The following is a 21,822-nucleotide window of genomic DNA, read 5'->3' on the forward strand; positions in this document are numbered from 1 at the left end:
CACTTTTGAAAGATGTGTGTGTGTGTGTGTACACACACATATACTGTATATACACGTGTGTGTGTGTGTGTGTGTGTGTGTATATATATATATATATATATATATATATATATATATAGTATTGGACTGGTTGCCAGCCAATCGCAGGGCACATGCACGGATGTATATATATGGACTAACAATGCCGCTTACTTGACGTCGATAGAAGTGACGTCACCGACAGCCATCTTACATTGCCAATCGCTAAGCCTGCCGAACTTGAATGCATTGATTTTGCCGCAGCGTTTTCACATTTTCTCAATCGTGAAAAGGCCTCTTTGTCTAGCATATGATTATACCAATAAGTCTGGATGACGTGCTACATGTACTGTACATTTCATCAGTGAGAATGCGATTTCAAAGGTATATCCTTTCAGTGCTACTGAATGTTTTGCCTCCATTATGTTGTCAGAACCATGAACAAAATGCTTCTACTTTGTACTTTTGCCACTTCTGCACAATCACAATATGGGTCTTTTGCTGGAAATAGCTGTCTCTGCATTGTTGATCATGCATATGATGCTATTTAGCACCTGGCCAGCTATGCCCAGCCTTGCCCGTCCCGCCCAGAAAATACGCCAAATCTTCATGTCCCACACAGGCAATGTAATGGAGGCTCAAAGTGTTGTTCAAAAGTTATTTGCCCCCGAGCTTTGTGGCTGGCACATGATTCAGCAGAGGCTCAAATGTGGAGGCTGCACGCACATGTATACACACATTTTTATGTCATTAGTCTGACAAACCATTGTGAGCAGAGCATGACCGCAGGCCACCACAATCCCATACGTTTGCCATTTTCCAACCAAATGGAGCTCATTCATAACGGCGGTCCTGGCACGTCAACGTTGAAAATATGCATCGGACGTGCATTACGATTTCCTGGCAGCTTCACGCCCAAAATCACCAAAAGCCAAAGCTGTAATGTTTCTGTGGGAGAAAAGGAAGAAGGGGATTTGTCTCAGAGAACAGCGGCTGCGTGCTACTTTCGCGAACATGTTTTTCAGATTGGTTGCAGATGTGAGCTCGCTCCAAGCAGCCAGAGTGATATCATCTCATTATAAATACACTCACATGAGAAAGTGGCGTCATCTCTCTTTAGGAATGCCGCCATCAGCGAGACGACCATCACTTTACGTATCACTCACTTTGGTTTATGTGCCATCTATGGATCATCATCTCTCTCTCTCTCTCTCTCTCTCTCTCTCTCTCTCTCTCTCTCTCTCTCTCTCTCTCAATATACTATAGATAGATGGAAAACATTGTGACGAGATAATAGAATTAAACATGTTATCTTTCAATGCTGCTCTTTCTGGTGTGCATACCTTGACCACCTGGGAGTAGAAAAAAAGTCAATTCATACTTATGTCACGCACACTTTCCTGCCTGGATGCAGGAGGCAATCATAACGCAGCGGAGCAGGTCCTGCCTACAACCCCAGTGGTATTTACATAGTCATTCTGGCAGAGGATAAAGAATGTGGTATATGAGTCTAAGTAGTTATATTTTCTGTCTACATGTGTTGCTCCATGGTTTGTATTCATTTCTTAAAAGGTAGTATCACGGCCACAGCAATGCCAGTCATTTCCTATGTTAGCCTTAAGCTAGCAGACTAAAGGCTAAGCTTTGTGGTTGTCTTTGTTTTATGTTTAGTTTGACTGTAAACTCAAACTGAGATATACTGATATAAACATCTGAAAGACTTTTTTTTTTGTTTTTTAAGGGAATATTTACGGTACCGTACTTGGTTACCACCATACAGTGCTCAAGCAAAAAAAAAAAAAAAAATGGCTGAAGATGGTCCTTTTCTTTTAAAACAATTTGCTACAAATAATGTAGTTGTTTATCTTGCTATGTCAGCAACATATAGTACACAGGCTGAGGGTACAAGTGATAAATTACTAAGTAACATTTTCTTCTATGTTGATGTAATCACTGGTCTAGATGAGGGTAAAGTGACAGCCTATACTGTATACAATACAAGAGAATTATATTCTTCTTACTGCTCCTTCGTCATAAAAAAAAAAAAAAAATGTTGATCCAAAAGTTATTGCGGCTTTATGTAAGGGTTTGAATTATACTCAATGCTTTCATGAAAAGAACTAAGTACAAAAATTTGTGCCTTGACTTTTGAAAGATTGCGAAGTACAGGCACATGCTCATCTTTTATGGACATCCGATAATCAGAAGAATGGGAAGGCTGGAAACCGGGGTCGGAATCAGCCTGATTATCCGCATGTTCATACTCCACTTTAGCTGGGCCTAAAATAAACAATGGAGGTGCACTTTGTGTAAAGCCATTCATTTGGCAGGTAAACAACCTGGGGACAGTTGCTATGTCTTTGTTCATGCAAACGATTGTGTGTGTGTGTGTGTGTGTGTGCAACAGGCCCAGGCCACATGACGGTTCTTTTAAGTCGGGGGTCGGCAACATGCGGCTCCAGAGCCGCATGCGGCTCTTTAGCGACATCTAGTGGCTCCCTGAAGCTTTATAAAAAAATGTTTGAAAATGGAAAAAGATTTTATTAGTAGGCTAATATAGCTCAAATAGATATAGATATATGTTGCAGCTCCGAAAAAGGAGAGCTGTGGTGTTGTTTTTTTAAAAACGTACACTTTATGCTTTTAACAGTCTCGACAAAGAGAGACCCATCTGCTTCCGACTCCGTGCCTTCTCTCTTCTCTTTCGACTCGAGAGGCGTTCAAAGACAGCCTCAGAAAAATGGAAATTAATGATCACTTCACTAAGTGACACCAAGAAAAGCGAAAATAATGCACCAAAACAAAAAATCAAGCGAGGAAATTACAAAATAAATTCTATGGGGGCGTTTGTGAACACACAACAAAGGAATGAATAACATAAACAATTCCGTGACGGTCCAGTCTCCTACATACATACAGCATGTGTTTCTTTCATTGTTAGTTTTATCGAAGGCTTTTATTTTTTTTTGCGGCTCCAGACATATTTGTTTTTTGTTTTTGTTTTTTTTGTCCTATATGGCTCTTTCAACATTTTGGGTTGCCGACCCCTGTTTTAATTTGTGACGTACAGCGGTTCACTTTGTTTTACAATTGGATGGGTGACAGTATTATTCATGATGTCAGCTCAACTCAATATGACCTCCACAGCCACTTCCTGAAACACTAGAAGGTCAATAACAAGTGAGTATGTTTACTCAGAGGTGGACAGTCTCTTCGACCTGGACAGTGGACAGAGGAGTCGGTGACAGTGAGGGGGAAGAAAGACAGGAGGAGGCGGCTGCTCGCTGGGAGGCTCCAATAAAATGTAATCCTGTTATATACGCTCCCCACTTGAGGGCAACAACAATAATAAAGATTTCCCTAATAACGCAGACCAAAAACCCAAATGGAACACAAGTCCCGCGGTCAAGTGGCACGCTTGTACATACATCCTCTCATTAGCCCCATTGCTGTCGGGCCGGCGAGAGGCCTCCGAGATGCGGGCGCGATGGCGAGGCAAGAGTTAAGTCAAACAAATGTGTTTCATCAAACTGCACTTTGCGCTGCTCTGCATAAAGGAATTGCGGGAGGAATGAACGCGGAGCGGGGTGCGAAGTTGGAAGCCCCGAGGAAACCAATCAGCACTCGTAGACCTCCCTTCCTGTGTCAAAAACACTGAGGTCTCAGGTGTGTGCTACCAGATGGCATTGTTTGTGTAGCAATCACTCTTGTGCACCATAAACACAATCTGGATTTATACTACACACACAAGTGACCAAGATCTGATTCTTCGGACTATTTCCATGTATGTTAGTTATAAAGGAGACATCCTGCAGGTACAGCTCCCCAAATTTCATGTCCATTACTCCACGACTGTCATTGGGTAATCACAACATGAAAGTAAGTAATGATAGGGTTTCTCATGAGTTCAATGTACGTAACATGACAACCCAAAAAGTCATTGCGTCTTAGTCTGTCAAACTGAATCGAATCAGAATCCCACTGAGTCGAACGGAATCGAATCGTTCCACTTTCAAATTGAACTGTCCCTGAATGGTTTCGCACGCCACGTATATCGATATTAGTACGGCCCGCAAATTTTTAATGGAGCAACCAAATTACAAGACGACAGATGTATACATACCAGAGGAAAACTGCTTTTTCGCGAAGCAAATTGAGGAGAACATAAAACAAATCAAAGTAAATCTTTTTACATATTACACATTTCCATATTGAATAATTTTGAATACGAATGTTCTCATTTATTTTTTTAAATTATGATTATTTTTTATGACTAATGAATAAAAATGTTTTAGAAAAAGGGCACAGTGCTCATTGCTAACCCAAATTATCCGGCAAACCCAATAAAACCTTCGCAAAGATGAGAAAAAAAAACCAAAATGATTTTGAATTTCATCTAATACTACGACTTGACTCTCTAAAATGTTTCCTCCAAATTCTACCCCTTCCCTCCAGTAAAATTACAAATTCAATTCGCCAGCTTTTAACCTCAAGAATCTCAAAGTTTTTATCTTAGATATCCAACACATTTCGCCCTCAAAGATACAACTGCATTTCTTCTCAGTGAGGTCTTCGTTGTTGTAATGGTGTGATTGTTGGTTTTGCCATGTTGGGTGTTCCATGTCTTTGCATAACAAGCATGCCTTGCACTGCAGAACCATATTGACAAACGCTCCAACGTATGTGATGTGATGGTGTAATGAATGCCTTATTATTACACCTGCACACCCTCTCGAATGCTTTCCCTCAAATATTCATCATGAGTGACAGGGTGAGTGAGAAAATCAATCATATTCTCAAGACAGCGTGAATTATTAAGTGAGCCGGTGTAGCAAAGCCTGGCAATGGCAACGTTATTTATCTGTGTGAGTGCGTGTGCGCGTGTGACAGCATCAGAACGGAGTGTCACCAGCCTTCCTGTTCCTGCATCTCCCTGTGAGCCCGGAGCGCCACACTCAAGGCACTTTGCAGAATCAAACAATTTCACGCAGCTACTGGAGGAGGAAATGAACTGGGCCGCGAGCAATAATAAAATTATACAAATGTTATTACAGACTCGCCTGCTACTGTCCTACTTTAATTCAAATGTGGGCACTCCAGGCAGCGCTTGTGGCACAAACCTTCCTGAATAAATCAACATTAGCTTACGTCTAAATTATTAAGGAAGTGGGAGACTTTCTTGTTTATAGTATGAATTATTGAATGAGTGTTTAACGCAGTTTTTCCTCCACGAATCCCCAAATATTAATTGCTAATGATCTTTAAGGTGTGTGTTTTATCTTTTACCCTTTCTGCACCACGCTGGGGATTGAAATTACAAATGCAAATTGTCAAGTGTGAAGAAGTCAATTTGTACTCGATGGATGAGTGAACAAACTATATGTTTGTTAGCTTAACGTGGAAGAAAAAATCTGTGAAAAAAGGAGATGTTTACCCCTCTGTATGTGGACTGCAAATGAATTGGGGAGCGTTGGGGGGGGGGGGGGGAAGCCACCACAGGTTAAGTATCTTTATTTGTATCTTTTTTAGAACATAATTTTTAAAAAGAGCATATTACCAACAGTCAAACACGGTAGTGGTAGTACAATAGTCTGGACCTGCTTAACTGTTTCAGGACCTGGACGGGCTTGCTTTGATTGATGGAACCATGAATTCTGCTTTTTACCATAAAATTCTGAAGGACAATGTTTGGCCATCAGTTCTGGACCTCGAGCTAGTGTGTACTTGTGTTCCGCAGCAGGACAATGATCCATAACATCCCACGTCTCTCTCTCTCTCTCTCTCTCTCTCTCTCTCTCTCTCTCTCTCTCTCTCTCTCTCTCTCTCTCTCTCTATATATATACATACACACACACAGGGATCGAGCTTATATCAATCGAGTTTATATGAATTAAAATGGTCAAAAGGAGATTAGGGAGGCCGTAACTGAGGTACATATTGAAGACAACAACTGCAAAATAGTTAGATGGGCCGTATCAGTCACAGGTATAGCTGCGCATGTGTTGAATTGTACAGTATTTCCAAGTGCGCAATGGAATGTGCACATTGAAGGCTCGTGGACGCCCTCCCCTGGAGAAACACTTGAGGTGAGCCTTTATTTTACACAAGAGACCACGATGTGATGCTGTTGTCGCATTCTGACTGCGCGTGCGCGCGTGAGGGCGCGTGAGTGTGTGTGGGTGTGTTTTTTTTGGGGGTGGGGGGTATTATCATCAATTTGTGTCATGCACATGGGAGTGACGATGAGCAACAAATTACAATGGAATTAGTTCATACGAAAATTTCACTTAAAATTACTCAAGCATAAGTCATCCAAGGATAAGTGACTTGCAGCTGGATGTTTTTTTTTTTTTTTAATCGTGTTAGGGGTGTGCTCCAGTGCTGTACCTGCTTCCACAAAATGTGTGAAATGCCGCCCATATCCCCAGCTCACAAAATAAAATTTTTGGTAGCAGATCGTCAAAAGCTAAAAGATACAAAAATTTGTAGTGTTATTCATCTCTGATGTGTTGAGTCGATAGTTATGTACAGTCCATATTTTGGTAAAACTTTATTATCACATTACATAAAATTCACAGCACCAATTTCCAGACCAGATGATACACAGTTGAGTTCAAATAAAAAGCTAAACAATCGAGTCATCCATCTTTTTTTCGATGATGGAATAAAACAGGTAAACCAGTGCATGAAATTAATTACAATAACCATATATTCTCCTGGAGTATGAAGTACAATTATTTCACAGTGTAAATAAAAAAAAAATAGAACATTTTTCACAAGAGAGCATACAGCTATGCACTGAAAATCAGACTTTACACAGATCTGATCGACTGGATCAGATCGTCAGATATTTTGCATCTTATGCAAAATCGGTGATCGAATGTCTTAATTCACATGATTGATCAGTGACATTACTGATCGTCTCTGCAAAACAAGACATAACACAATCTTATTCACTCCAGCTAAGTTCTGTGCTGCCATCGTTTAATAACCTAAAGTTTCTCTGTTTATGCAGTCCGTTTTCTTGATTTTTTTTTTTCATCCATCCATCCATTTTCAAATTCGCTTATCCTCATGGTGTTCGCAGGCGTGCTGGAGCCTAACCCAGCTGTCTTTGAGCAGCAGGTGGGGGACACCCTGAACTGGTTGCCAGCCAATCGCAGGGCACACAGAAATGAACAGGCGTTCTCATTCACACTCACAACTATGGACAATTTAGAGAGTTCCATTAACTTGCCCTGCATGTTTTTGGAATGTGGGAGGAAACTGAAGTACCGGGGACGCAGGCACGGGGAGAACATGCAAACTTCACACAGGGAGGCCGGAGCCACAATCGAATCCTGCACCTCTGCACTGTGAGGCGGACGTCTCGCCTGATTTTTTTTTTTTCACCCTTTGTTAAGACCAATTTTTTTAGATTTAGTGTCGAGTCCCTCCATTTTCCGTGTATTGAATGTTTTCAGCTTTTTGGGGACATTTGTTTTCGGGTTTATGCCTTTTTTTTTTTTAATCCAATGCATTTCAATGGGCATCAACTATAGGCTATTTGTAGGCTGGTTTAGGTTTAGGTCAATTCCCTGTGATTAGCGGGGTTCAACTGTACAGTAAATGAACAAGTTATTTAAATAGATTGGAATCGTGTAAACCCTACTGATCAGAGAGAAGAGTAGGCCACCTTACCGTACATTAGTTGTGTCGTAATACGCTTAACCAGGAGTAAATGTGACACTAATCCCAAAATAACAAGGCCCAATTTTCCACCCGACTCGTTCACCGTTGCCTAATGAAGATCCTACGTAAATTGATGGACCATAAAACACCCACTTGGACTGCAGGTGTCTTCCTGCTGCTAGCAAAGCTATATGGCAACTTGTCATCGAAATTGTTCAGTGCACAAACCCTCTTAGGCTGAAAACGCATTCAAGGATGAATTATCTGAAGGCATGGGAGGTGTAGGGTTGGGGGACTCAAGATGAAAGCCAAAAACTCTTGTCATTCTGTCTTGTAGCTTACTCTCCATTCTCATTCCGAATCTGCTCGTCATACAGTGGACAGCACTTCTCTCGTTGGCGGCGGGTCTTTCCGATCGGTCCTCTTCTTCCTTTTGACCGGCTGCATGGAGCCTGGTCCGTCCTTGTCCACCTCTTTGTAGTTAACTGTTTGGTCCTTAGGAATCACCTGTCCTGGACTTGGCTTGCCACAGGCCGGGCAGAACAGGAACTCATACAGGAGAGCCGCGAGCACACCACCCAGCATGGGCCCCAGCCAGTAAACCTAGAGAGGGGTACAAAACACACCTATTTGCAACATCTTAACCATTTTTTAAAAATCATGAATCCCCACACATGAAAAATGAAAACCAAGAAAGCACACCACATCCACAAAAGCTGTTTGTTCCCATACTAACACCAATCTGTCAGAGGCAAAGTCTAATGGACAAGAAAGTTAACATTTTGTCCCTGTTAAATAGATTGAGTCGCTACTTAATGGGCTGGAGTCCGTGAATCGGACCCAACTACATGCAGATGGGTGAGAAATCACTCAGGATCATTTTTTCAGGATCATTTTTTTACCTCAAATTAGGCCCGATTATTATTAGGGGTCGCTATACTTTTTCGATGGATTCTAGCATGTAGCCTAAGGTGGACAAAGGTAAATGAATGGTCTGGCAAACTTTGTGAAGGGTAATCTCATTCATGAGCCGGATGTGACGATACAGTCACACACGCCATTTAAACCAAGAGCTACCAAGGTGATTAAAGTAGAAAGGGAATATTTCAAACTCTAGAACCTCAGAAAGCTTTCTTACCCAGTGATCCTTAAAATTCGCCATGACCACTGCTGGGCCGAAGGAACGAGCAGGGTTCATGCTGGCTCCTGTGTAAGGAATCTGCAAAGATATAGAAGCCAAAAATTAATCGTCACAATAATGCGGAACGTTACAACACAGCGAGGAAAATTCATTTGAGCAAATCAGTGGGTGTCTCCCTCCTCTAACACAACTGATTTAAATGATCGGCTTCTCAGAGCTTGCTGATGAGCTGATCTTTTGAATCACGTGTGTTGCCGGAGGGAAACATCTGAAGCGTGCTGGATAGGAGGCACTTGAGGAGGGTTTCGGCAAGCTCCCAGCGGCAGGTTGCTATGCCATGATAACGACAACGAAAGATGGGCAATCAACACACAGAAGCGCAGTGTCACATCGTTTCTTGTTGTGAGAGTGACTATTTGTGAACATCATGGAAGGGCAGATCAATATTGCATTAATGATCAGACACTGTGGTCTGAGGAAATGTACATAGCAGCCCTTGGCTCTGTGGAACATACACGTAAATGGCAGGAGTTCCCACCATTGACGACTACCAGGTCACGCAGTGCCATCCGGGCCCCCGGCAGTATTAATCAGTCAGTCCCATCGAGGCGGTTCGTTCTTTGAGTTGAGTTGTTCCCAAAGTTAGGTCCTGTAGAAGCCAACTGTTTGTTTTCCCATTGATGATACCCAAGAATCTTCCTAAGCAAAGTTGTTTTCTTTTTTTGAACTCTTCACACGCAGAGAACGGCCAGCAGGGGGCGGCGCGGCTTCACTTGCCTACCCTGAGCACACCTCTGGATTGAAGAGTGCCACTTTTATTAAACCATAAAAAGCGACTTTTGAGGAAGAAGCAGGTTTGTACAGAGCCGCGCATTCGCTGGAAATACGGGCGCAGCGCCGCCCTAACACGCCGTCGCCAAGACAAATGATGATGGCGGAGTGATTGCAGAGTTGAACGTGCAAGACTTTAGCGTTGATGTAGGCTGCAATGACGAAAAATTGAGAAACTTGCCAAGGTACACCTTGAAATCATCTCCAAGTGACTGGAGCTCACCGAGAACGCTCAACTCACTGAGAACCTACCTTGTCTCTTCAGGCTGCAACTCACAATTATTTTAGTCATCAATTAAATATTAGAACAGAATCTTATTGTTATTGTAAAAAAAAAAAAAAATAGTCATCCCCATATGTAAATTAACCGTTAGGGCTTGGTTAAGAACAACAAACTAATCAGTATAAAACAGCATTTTCTGTGAAGTGGTGGAGATAGGCACCGCATTCTTATCTCCACCGCTTCACAGAAAATCCATTCCACTTCTTCATTAATTGCCATGCATTAAAATTAACCATGGGGGTGTCGGATGTCATTTTGGCGAATACAAGACTGCCTAGACATAAGGATGGGAACACTAGACATTCATGAATACAATATTGATCTGTTTCCCCGTCAAGACCTCAAAATGGACCGTCGGAGGTACACTTGAACCTTCTAGCTTTTCATTTGGCACAGACAGGCTAATAGTGGTGCATGAATGTTGCTCGATGTGTTTGTGATAGAATTCAAAATACAAGGCGGCCGTGGTTCAGGAGGTAGAGCGTCCGGTAATTGATGGGTCCGCTGTTCGAATCCTGCTCTGTCCAAGTCATGCATGTGATGTTGTGGCTACATAGTAGATGTGTAAAATTAGCACACCAGCCACTGTTATCCACTGTTAAATGTGAAAATACATTACCGTGTAAAACAATAGCAAAATACCGGTGTCCCTGCTGCCAGTAATTTACCGTCATTTTACACCAAATTTCTTCATGGTGTACTCACCCCAAATAGGTGACCAATCGTTACGGACAGCCCAATGGCCAAGGAAGCTGATCCGCCGAGGTCAGTGCGTTTGGAGTCGCATGTGGCAAAAATGGTGAAGACCAGCTGGAACGTTAAGAGCAGTTCCACCAGTAAGCCCTTTCCCACCCCCACCTCTGCATTCACCTGAGCAAACACAAAGATTTTTTTTGGATTATTATTTTTTAAAGGAAAGACAAAGTATGTCAAATCCAGAGTGCTCACCGCAGAGATGCCCATATTATCCGTGAGGGTGGAGGGTGTGACGAGGCGCACGATCCCAGAACCTGCCATTGCGCCCACTAACTGGGCCACCAAGTAGAACAGCGCCTTTACTATGGTCACTTTCTTGGTCACGAGCATCGCCGCCGTGACAGCCGGATTGATGTGTCCGCCACTAATGTGGCCAAAGCATTGCACCAAGGTGGCAATGGATAAGCCAAAGCACAGCGAAATGAGGACCTTGGGGTCAGGCGTACTTTTCGAACTGTTGGTCAATGCTGACCAATTGATAGTGGAGCCCACACCGAGAAACACAAACAGGAGCATGGCCAGGAATTCTGCACCTACGGCCCTCCAGAAATCCTTGGTCTTTAAATGTTCCACTCCTGTCATTATGCTCCTGTGGCAAACAGAATGAAGAATGTTGCATGCGCCACACAGATTTACACTGATCTGCACACTAATTTACAAGTGTATAAAATGCTGTCTCCATGAGTGAAAATCTTTTTTTTGTCCTCACCGGTGTTCACTTTTTTAAATTTGAACTTTGAGCTTTGGCTTCCTTAAGTAGAGACGGTGTGCCTCAGCTTCCCAGTTGTCATAATTTAAGCCTACATTAGGCCGACTAGTAAATAGTCGACGGGGGAGTTGTGAGTCATTTCCTTGAGACAAAACAGAAATTTGCAAGGAAAAAAAAAGACAGTGGAGAAACTTTTGCGGTTTTTGCAGAAACAATGCCATCGGCATGTTGTTTTAAATTGTGCAAATTATGCATTTTCTTACAAGCAATAATCAACTGATTTTTGAGTAACATCTAAAGCGGTGATCACACATGCTGATTTTTAATCTCTTAATCATTTTAACTATCTTTTGAGTTTGCGTTTTTATAAATGGCGTGTTTGAAAAGCAGGTGCAAACGAGGGCTAGCTCCGTTGATATGGCATGACGCCTTCTTGTGACTGACTCAGAGTCTGCCTTTATCATTCAGAAGCTCCTAAATGGTATTGCTGAATAGACAATGATGTGTCATGATCATTTTTGTTGGCATTTTCAAAACTGCCTGTGCAATGCTGGCACATCTTTGGTCCATTCATTGATTTGCACAGTACACTGGTCTTCGGCCCGACACTTTCTTCAGTCCACGCACTTGTGTTAGTTTTAGAAATTAATTAGCAGTCTCAAGTATTGCAAATTGCTTGCTTTTTTTTTGTATGAAGAGAGATTTGTCTCAAAATTATTCACACAAATCCATCTGTGATGCGCATTTATTTTCAAGTTTGAACATTCACGCGTGGAAAGGCCCACCCTCCTCCACTAAGAGGCAGTGTTATTGTCTCTGTTAAACGAGTCTCTCTTACAAATTGGAAACTGCAAAAAAAAAACATGCATTTTAAAAATCATTTTTACGATACAGTCCTTTAATTTTCGAAGGCGACTTTTTTCTTCTTTACTTTGCTGTAAATGTCTTTAAAACTTTTGCTTTATTAAATAAACTACTTTTTCTCTTTTGCTTGGCCTTTGAATGCCTTCAGCTGTCTATTTATGAACACTTTAAGGTGTTGTGCTTTTTGGTTATGTCATCAGGGCAACAATTTTGATATTTTACTCTTGCGAATCAATGCTGGATCATAACATTTTGTACCAAACAACACATCAATAATTTTTGTCGACGCTATTTGTAAAAGTAGTTGGACAATATGCTGTCAGTTCAAAAGACAGCCAAATGCAGTAATAAACAGTCATGCAGTACTTACATAGCAGCAGCTGGTTGTGCGGAGCTGATGGCCGCTCTGTCATTCGAACGTGATCCGGCAATGGTACCCTGGGATTGCACGCCTGGCATCACCTCTCGGGAGTTATAATAATGCCTGCACAAGTTGGGAGGAGTCAGGGATTTTTACTCGCTGTGCAATCAGTAACACTGCGTGACCATAAGTTGAGTCAAACAGGCTCATCGTCATGTGAGGGTTGTGTGCTGTCCAGCCCTTAAGTAGCACACACACACACACACGCACGCACGCACGCACGCACGCACGCACGCACGCACGCACGCACGCACGCACGCACGCACGCACGCACACACGCACACACACACACACACACACACACACACACACCAATATCTATATACTGTATACTGTAAATGTATGGGCAGCACAGTGGCAGACCATCAGCGACACCAAATAAATCCTCTCCATAAAACCCAAGTACCTGGTTTGTTTGCTGTATGAAAATACTGTAGTGTGTTGAATTTCTCCTGATGAAAAACCATGCAAGTGTTTGTATTGTGACATTGTATTCTGCTGTTTTCGTCAGGTATGTTGTGTCTGTGTGCCCTTTTTCTCATAAAGTCCATGGGGAGGGGTACATTGTATCAATATAAATGACAAGGAGGACATTGTTTTCTGTCGTTTTCGTCAGTCTTTGTGATTGAGACGATTTGACGGAAGACAAGAAATCCTGCTGTGTCACCAATATTCTTAAATGCAACGCAGTCAGACACCACAGGTTACATTAGTACAACTAGTGGTGCATGGTGTCCCTCAAGTGATAAGCAAAAGAATCACTGTCAAAGTATTTAATTTTTTTAAAGTAAAATACATTGTGCTTAATGGCATAGAACTGTTTGTTTTTAAACAACTATTGAAACACAATTTATTGAATTTTTGTGTGCAATACATTTTAACATTTGGTAGTTTTTTTCCCCCTCATATATAGGACAAGCATAACTCTTCACACCATGCATGTCAGTCGCTTACAATAATATAATTTTAGGTATAAAGCCTGTCGTGTTTTGATGAACACCTGGGCCCTCTTCACTACTGTATTTTAGTCTTTATAGTCTTGAGCACTTATTTAGGTGGTAGTTAGTGTAAAAAGTTTTGAGTACCACTGGATTAAAATGAAGCAATGTTTTTATTCTAGGAAGTGCGATTATTTCCTCATGTTATATGGACTTGCATAATTTTTTTCGGGAAATGAATCATTTGAAACGAACCTCTGGTGCGTTCTTACCATTTTTGAAAGTTGGAATCCAAGCATGAAATGTTGAAAATGGCAACTAATGGACTGATAAAGTTGAGTCGAGTTAGAAATCATCAACCTGGGCTTTATATATGACTAGTAAACGTATGCTTGTAATTTTGCGCCTTGTATCGAGGGTGTTCTGCGTAGATATTTATGTGGTATTTTAGTGTGATAAAGTTCCAGATTGTCTTTGAATTAGTCATACTTACAGCGCTCTCCTATGCTCTACTTGCAGGTGTGTTGATGCTAATTATATATATATATTTCAATTCGTTTGTCCCTCAAAAGTTTTTTATTCCCAAAAATGATGCGATAACGCAATTTTAAAGGGAAAGCGACTATTTTAATTCGCTAGCCTGATGTGCTAAAGGCCGTATGTGTGGTTACGTTAGCATATGAAATCATCTTTGTGTCGGCGATCACGACCACCTTTTCGTGCAGATATGTGGCCGAAACGCTTTGATTTCGTAGAGAAATGAGCTCATCTAAACACTCGCTGGTCTTTGACGCTAAGTAAACGTTCTCATTTAAAACCCAAGGCGTGTTTTTTTTACATGCATCGATGACATGCGTCAGTATACACAATCTTTGATACGTCTCGAAGCTAATTTTAGAAGCCGAAAATAATGTATGGATGTTTACATCGCTCAGTTGCACATACACAGTGCAACATGATGTTAAAATGAGAATGCCTTTACACCGATGTGGCTGAATTAGCGTTTGTTTTGTTCAGACAGCTCTGGATCCTTAAAATTCCGAGGTATTTGAACGTCCCACCAGTGACAGCTGAAAGGGCAGCTTGATAGTGCACAGACATTTTTTAGTAGCGCCACAAGGATGGGATGTTTTAGATAACGAATATAAGAGTAATGCACACGACTCGTTAATAAATTCTCATTTTTAAGAAGGATGTGAGAAGTGGTGGTCTACCTAGGGTCATCCAACCTTATTCCAGAAACGTGCATTTTCCATTCATTGAACGCTCTTAATTGCTCTTATAAATGTGTGTCTGTCTACAGTATACAGTGAAAGTGATACCCTAGATAAGGGATACCCACTGCGAATCAATTGCATGATTTGTTTGCTACAGTTTTTACGTCGGCTGCCCTTCTGACACAGACCCATTCATCCATCGATCAGATGACTGTAAATCATGTAAGTAAAAGTCTGAAGATTTTTTTACTCTGTTCAAGTCATAAGTTTGCTTCTTCGAGTTACCTCGTAGAGAAACAAACATTACGTCACTTATGTCCAAAAACCATGGTTGATTATCACCAAAATTTATGTGCACATGTTTATGCATATCCTAATCAGAGTCTGAAAGTACGAGAACAAAAGCCGCAATATATTTGATTTGATTGAGGTCGGGAGCATACCCTCTTCATATTGCCTCCTCGAGAACAAACGATAACATGACTTCATGTACAAAAACTGTGAACGATTGTCAGCAAAATTCATGTGGACATGTAAATGCAAGCCCACTTGATGTTCCAAAAATATTACAACAATTGGCCGAGTATTTTGGATTTTACTCCATTTGTCTTTGATGAGGATGTTTGGACATGTTTGGACTTACTCACATCCATAAAATCAAAAATATAGCCACTTTAATATAGTAACATGTAATCTAACATGGGTCCTTTAAAATTAAGTAATCAGTCAAATGACTAAGGTACTTTTTAAAGGTATATGTGGGAACACTGCCCTTACATAACGGTGCTAATAAACCCGAAAATGCTACATTGTGAAAGAAAATAAAGAAATCTCATCTTATTGAGCTGGTACTTATCTAAAAATTCACCCTAATTTCATGTCATTTGTACAAAAAGAAATCAAAACTGGGACTGGAAATCCACTGAAATGTCAGAAGTAGGCTTCTTATGTATGATCTTGCACTGAAAGATCGGTGTGGTCACGACCCTTAGAGGTGACTTTTACTCTTCCATGTATGTTAATGTTTGCCTTACAGTTTGTTACACTCCCTTAATTTCACTCTCCATTAAGTATCAACACAACACCGTCAAGGTTAGCTGACCGTAGTGGCACCAGATGTTTATTCGCTCAACTGCAGGTGGAAGAAGGCTTTTTTTTGGGGGGGACAAATGATAAATTGAAAGTAGATTTATTTTTCTGGGAGTTCTCACGTTACACTTAGCAATACACAGCATACCGTTGACGAACCCATGCATTGTGTATGAATTACAAGGGCTCCAGGGTGGGATGTCGTGCCCTCAACATGAGAAATATTCAGCGGTGATGTCAGCATGTGCATCCAATTGGAGAAAGGCTGTCTGTGTGATGTCAGAATACGAACAGCAACAGACCAACCAGCGGGAAAAAAGCCTCTTTGTTACTTCCTGGTTGTCTACCATGCAAGCACTTCCAAATACTGTATGAGCAAGCTTGCACCGGGACGCTGTCGACCTTGCATACTATCTCCTCTCAATTCAATATAGTTGCTAGACACAGTGCTGCATGAATGAAGCTCCACCTCTCACTTCAACATAGTTGCTAAACACAAGACGCCACACCGTGAGGTGTTTGGGCTGTGGTGTCGACTGTAATAGAGGGACAGCCACTAATTGAGGACATGTCACAATAGTCTTAGTGGCAATGAAAAATGTTAGCTTTGTTTTGAAAACAAGTAAGAATGTCAATGAAATGGGGAAGAAAAAAACAACAAGTTTATTTAGCTCATTACATCTGACCTAATTCTTGTACAACTTGTTCCATACGAACAATTAGCACGCAAGTCGTACTCGCAAAGACAAGTAAAGCCACGAGGCATATGCCTTTATTTTACATTGATATGTAAATCACGCACGTAAACATTAACAAACCACATAAATCATTATGAAGGCAGTCTCGCTGTGAAAGCTGCGAGGCATCACGCATATCAGGGGGAGCCCCCGCTCGACTAATTATTGATATTTCGCCACAATTCTCCCAATTTGCATGCGTTTCAAGTGCAGTTTAGTCGCTGAATGTTTGTTGATACGGCCCATGTGCTTTTAATTAAGAGAACCACAGGACGATGTTCAATTTGAACCGAGGTCATTTTCTTTGTGAAGCCTCCTCTTACCTTGGCCATTTAGGATCATAATTTATGATGCCTGTTGATGGAAATATGGCTTCTGTTGCACAATTGTATAAAGGCAGTTTATGAATACTGTCGAAAGGATGTTCAATGGAACCTCCAAAGTTGTGCTCTTGACGATCACACGTGACCAGCAATGGGGAACGACCTACAGTGTTAGCTTATTTGCAATAGCTACGCGGAAGGGAGACGCCGTTGTCCCTCATTAGCTAGCATACAATTATGACAGATTAATGGAACTCATGCAGTATATTCAATTCCATTGCCTAGCTAAACAATTAAAATGAGCATATTCATAACAATGTCAAATAACTCGCACATCCCGAGGGAATCGGTCAAGGCGGGCTGTAAGCTAAATGGTCTTGGGGACCAGAGTAATAAAGGCATGCTTGGTTAGACCCTGTCTTTGTTGGCGGCGCACCACGCCAAGCCTTTTCTATCTGTTACGCAAGCTAAAGACTTTGACATACAGCCAACCCCCCCCCACCCACACACACACACACACACACGCACACACACACGTACACGCACACGCACATACTCTCACACTCTGAATGACAAAAAAGGCTTTGATGCATGAAGGACTAAATGAGGCAAAGGGATCATTTGATTTAAAAAAAAAAGGTATTTTGCTGGAATCTGATTTAAGTATCAGGCTCACTTGTTAGTTTGAGTCATCATACGAGATGTCAGTGTGTCATTAAAAAAATAGTTACAAAATAGTTCACAGGTGTCTCTAGGTCCCTCACGTTCTTCTTCTTTAAAAAAATACACAAAGGATGAAGAATTACAGTACACACTGGTTGAATGTCACTCGGCTCTGTCTCATGCGAATGCAAAGACACATTTTGTTCTTCTAACGATGAAAGTACAAAATAGCCAAACTACTAGTTACAATTTAGGATCTTCGGTGAACTTCGATCTTCTAGACCAAATGCCTCACCAAAATGATTTTGTTTTGCATATTTTTAAAAGACTCGAAAACTCGCTCATACTTTCTTTCACGCTTGAGTCTTTCCTTGTGTGTTTCAGAGTAGTCGGGACCTTGAGATTGTTGTGCGCCGCTGGACAGAAAAGCAACTTGACCTCACAATCATTTTCTGCTAAGGGCTAGAGATCACATTCCGTGCAACCGTCATTACTCCCATTTAATCAGGCAGAGATGCTGCACTTTCTACAAGGGAATGCGCAAAATTCAACTCCCCTCCCCCCAATTTCTGAAGTAGCGCAGCATCGATGCTCATTTTGTGAACCCCTGTATGACTTTTTCTTTTTGTGCATTAGAATCCAGCTAGTGAGCTCGTGAAGTTTTGTGCGTTATGAGGTTTGAGTAAATATTTTTGGGGTCTGAAAGTGGTATTGTGATTAATATTAATTTTGTGTAGTTAGTAAGAGTCAAGCCGAACAAACTCAGATATCAGGTGAGCTGTGACGTTTGCAATTCAAACCCGAAGGCAGTTTGATGTCAATTTCAGAGGACAGTGGAGGGTGATATAAGGCCAAAATGGCAGCCTTCCAGACATGGATGAAAATGGATGGATTAGTGTGTTTAATTTCTATTCCACAGACACGATATTACTCTGAGTACTATGTGTAGACGAGTGTGGAAACAGAACGTGTTCTTGCAAAGAAAACACTTGCTTTACGTTCCCTTTTAAGATACTGTCATGTTGCCAGATATTGTATCCGTCTCAGATTTTTTTAAATCCTCAATTGGAAGAGGCCTGATTCCGATTTAATGATATCCAATTCCATTTCTGTCTTTTCGCTGCCAAGAAGCATTTCCCGATTGTACCACTGCAGAGCAGAGCAATGGAATAGTGTCAGTTGAACCAGGCAGCGTAAATCCAGCCATAATGCTGACCTTATAATACAGTGTTCACCTGCTCATTGTTCTTTCGCCAATTTGGTCACCTGCTGCGGATTTTACTCTAAGATGCTGTATTTTTCCACTTTCACTTAATGTCTCACTCGATCTTGTTCACCTCCAAAAGATTTGACAGCCGGATAGCAATTTTCCATAACTTGTACTGCTACAAAGAAGGCCAAATATTGCTCCAAGGCTCCCAAATGGAATCAGTAGCAGTATTCCGAAAATTCAGCAGACAGATGTTATGATGCATTTTAAAAAGGAATGTACTATTTGTCAATTGTATGTTGTGGACTACTTTTCAAAGAATTTTTATCCAGTTATTTAAAAAAATGATGGTTTAGCAACTGCGACAACATTGAAGGCAAGAGCGATAGAAAAACCGATTTCGAATTTCTAAAAAGTTAGTGACGTATGTTTGTGAAACCCCTTCATGTAAGGCTGAAAGTCCAAACCTCAGTCACACGACTGTTTTAGTTCCGACCCTTTGAGGTGGTGTATGAAGTGTAAAGCCAAATGCAATGTCTGGAGCAGAACGTAATCTGTCTCATTAGCCCATTGGGCAGAGATCATAAATGTCTTTGAGGCAATTTGAAGCAACTTGTCAATGACTTTCCACTCAGTGGGGGGAACAAATAGTTTTCTTTGATGAGCTGGTGGGGGGGGGAAACCCCCAGATGGTGACGTTTTGAGAAACTGTTGGAAATCGCAGCATCTCATTATGTGATCATTCATCATTACAATATGGAGGATTCTTTGTTATCGCTGCCATATTTGCTTCTTTGTAACTGCTGGGTCAAAAGCAACCCGATTTGGGTCAAAATTTCACTGACTCACTAACATGGATCAATCATCATTGAGTGGCCCTTTGATTATTCCCAACCATGGCAATTTTTATTTGATACAAACCCCCAAATTCCTTCAGAAAATGCTGATAAACATTCATTATGGGGGTCCAAGCATATTTCAGAGGGAGGGCAGTCCCCCCACCCACATCCCAGGTGCTAGACCCTGTCTTTGTTGGCCTCGTGGTTAGCGCGTCGACCTTACAACGCAGAGGGTCGTGTGTTCGATCTGGCCTTCCTGTGTGGAGTTTGCGTGTTCTCCCCCTGCCCGCGGGGGTTTTCTCCGGGTACTCCCGTTTCCTCCCACATTCCAAAAATATGCATGACAGGCTGATTGAACACTCTAAATGGTCCCTAGGTGTGAGTATGACTGTGAACGGTTGTTTGTCTATGCATGCCCTGCGATTGGCAACCGGTTCAGGGTGTGCCCCACCTACTGCCCGAAGACAGCTGGGATAGGCTGCAGCACACCCTGCGACTCTTGTAAGGATAAAGCGGATCAGAAAATGGATGGATGGATGGATGGATAGATATACAGCAGTCATACACACTTTGGCATTTGCATCTGCCTATATTTAGTATACTATTTTTACAGTTGTCACATATACTGCTAATTCTTGATACGTCCATCCATCCATCCATTATGTGAGCTGCTTATCCTGACAAAGGTCGCAGGCGTGCTGGAGCTTATCTCAGCTGTCTTGCGGCAACATCCAGTACTGTTGATTTTTCGATGCGTTGATATTATTATTCTTGTGTGTGACTACTGTCCACTGTTGCACAACTTCCCTTTTTTTTTTTTTTTTTTTAAACAAACCAGTATTGTAATGAAAATCTAATTTTGTGTTTGACTGCGTCACATCATATGCAATATACTGGGTGGATGTACCGTGGAATGATTGCTCCGTGCGGGTCAGTGCGTGAGCGTGACGGGATGCGGTGAAGCAAATTAAGAGGTAGTAAGTAGTGACTTCTTTTGTAAGTGCTGACAAATGATTTCTTTTTTTTTTCCAAGGAACACAGAACAGCCACTGAGTCAACACTGCAACATTACTGCTTGCTTGATGCAATGTTGAAACACGGGAAACAACTTATTTATACAGAATAGACCCCTCAAAAAGGCAGCTGGACATCACTCGTAACTCCACAAATAGGTGTCTGGATATTGTTGCTTTTGCTGGCTGCTATCGCCGTCAAAGCTAGCTAAAGGAAAACCACAGCGTGTGCGAGCTGCAAAAAAAAACAAAAAAAAAACAACAGCGTGTGACACGTGTAGACAGAATGAACACAGCCTCTCTCATTACCAAGCCTTGGTGGAGACAAGCTGTCAGGCTGCAACCCACAGGAGCCCAGTGCAGATGCTACGAAGCGTCAGCCTCAGATCCCAACGGCGGAAGGGAAAGAGGATGTCGGCGAGAATCAGCATTAGAAAATATTTATGGAAGAAAAACCGTAATTTTGATCACCACACTTTTCTTGCGTATAGTCTTGACAGTTTATGAGAATACCTTTAAAAAGCAAAATAAGCCCAGAGGAATGACCAACCAGGGTATATACAACACAGACTGATTTTTATTTTTTAGGTTTATAAAGGTTAGCCAGTTGGAGGTTGTGTTAGTTCACATTGTCTAAATCATGTTGTTTTCATTTAAACTTTGCATGACACGCCGTTAGGAATTTAGCATTATCATTATTAGCGTTTTGTTATTAGCATTAGCATTAGGATAAATACTTTATAATACTCGTATAAAAACTTTAGGATCACCACCTGCTGTTTCACATTGCAGCGAAGTGCGAATCAACATTACACTGTCTCCAAGTATCCAATCTAATATGGACATAAATATTCATATTATGACTATTGCACATGCTTAATAGACAATATTTATCTGTTTTGTTTTTTTTGTAAAATCATTTTTGGGGGGCGGGGGGATCACCACCTGCTGTTTCACATTGCAGCGAAGTGCGAATCAACATTACACTGTCTCCAAGTATCCAATCTAATATGGACATAAATATTCATATTATGACTATTGCACATGCTTAATAGACAATATTTATCTGTTTTGTTTTTTTTGTAAAATCATTTTTGGG

The 21,822-nt window shown here is 41.4% G+C and overlaps 1 protein-coding gene and 1 long non-coding RNA gene across 3 annotated transcripts in view; one reads left to right on the forward strand and one right to left on the reverse strand.

Moving 5' to 3' along the window:
- Nucleotides 1-7,402: 7,402 nt before the first annotated feature.
- On the reverse strand, nucleotides 7,403-14,267 carry aqp4 (aquaporin 4). Its single transcript, XM_019879067.1, has 6 exons — nucleotides 14,126-14,267; nucleotides 12,644-12,757; nucleotides 10,893-11,289; nucleotides 10,650-10,814; nucleotides 8,828-8,908; nucleotides 7,403-8,292 (listed from the first exon to the last, which is right to left on the reverse strand). The coding sequence occupies exons 2-6, from the start codon at nucleotides 12,730-12,732 to the stop codon at nucleotides 8,059-8,061; spliced, it is 966 nt and encodes a 321-aa protein (XP_019734626.1). The 5' UTR covers nucleotides 12,733-12,757; nucleotides 14,126-14,267; the 3' UTR covers nucleotides 7,403-8,058.
- Nucleotides 14,268-14,557: 290 nt separating this feature from the next.
- Nucleotides 14,558-21,822, forward strand: part of LOC109521285 (uncharacterized) — a 167,295-nt gene continuing 160,030 nt past the window's right edge. For both annotated transcript variants that reach the window (XR_002169323.1, XR_002169324.1), the window contains exons 1-2: nucleotides 14,558-14,676; nucleotides 15,007-15,071. This is a non-coding gene — a long non-coding RNA (uncharacterized LOC109521285). The remainder of the gene's footprint in view (nucleotides 14,677-15,006; nucleotides 15,072-21,822) is intronic.

This window comes from Hippocampus comes, unplaced genomic scaffold (assembly GCF_001891065.2).
Source record: "Hippocampus comes isolate QL1 unplaced genomic scaffold, H_comes_QL1_v1.1 scaffold85, whole genome shotgun sequence".
NCBI classification, from domain to species: Eukaryota; Metazoa; Chordata; class Actinopteri; order Syngnathiformes; family Syngnathidae; genus Hippocampus; species Hippocampus comes.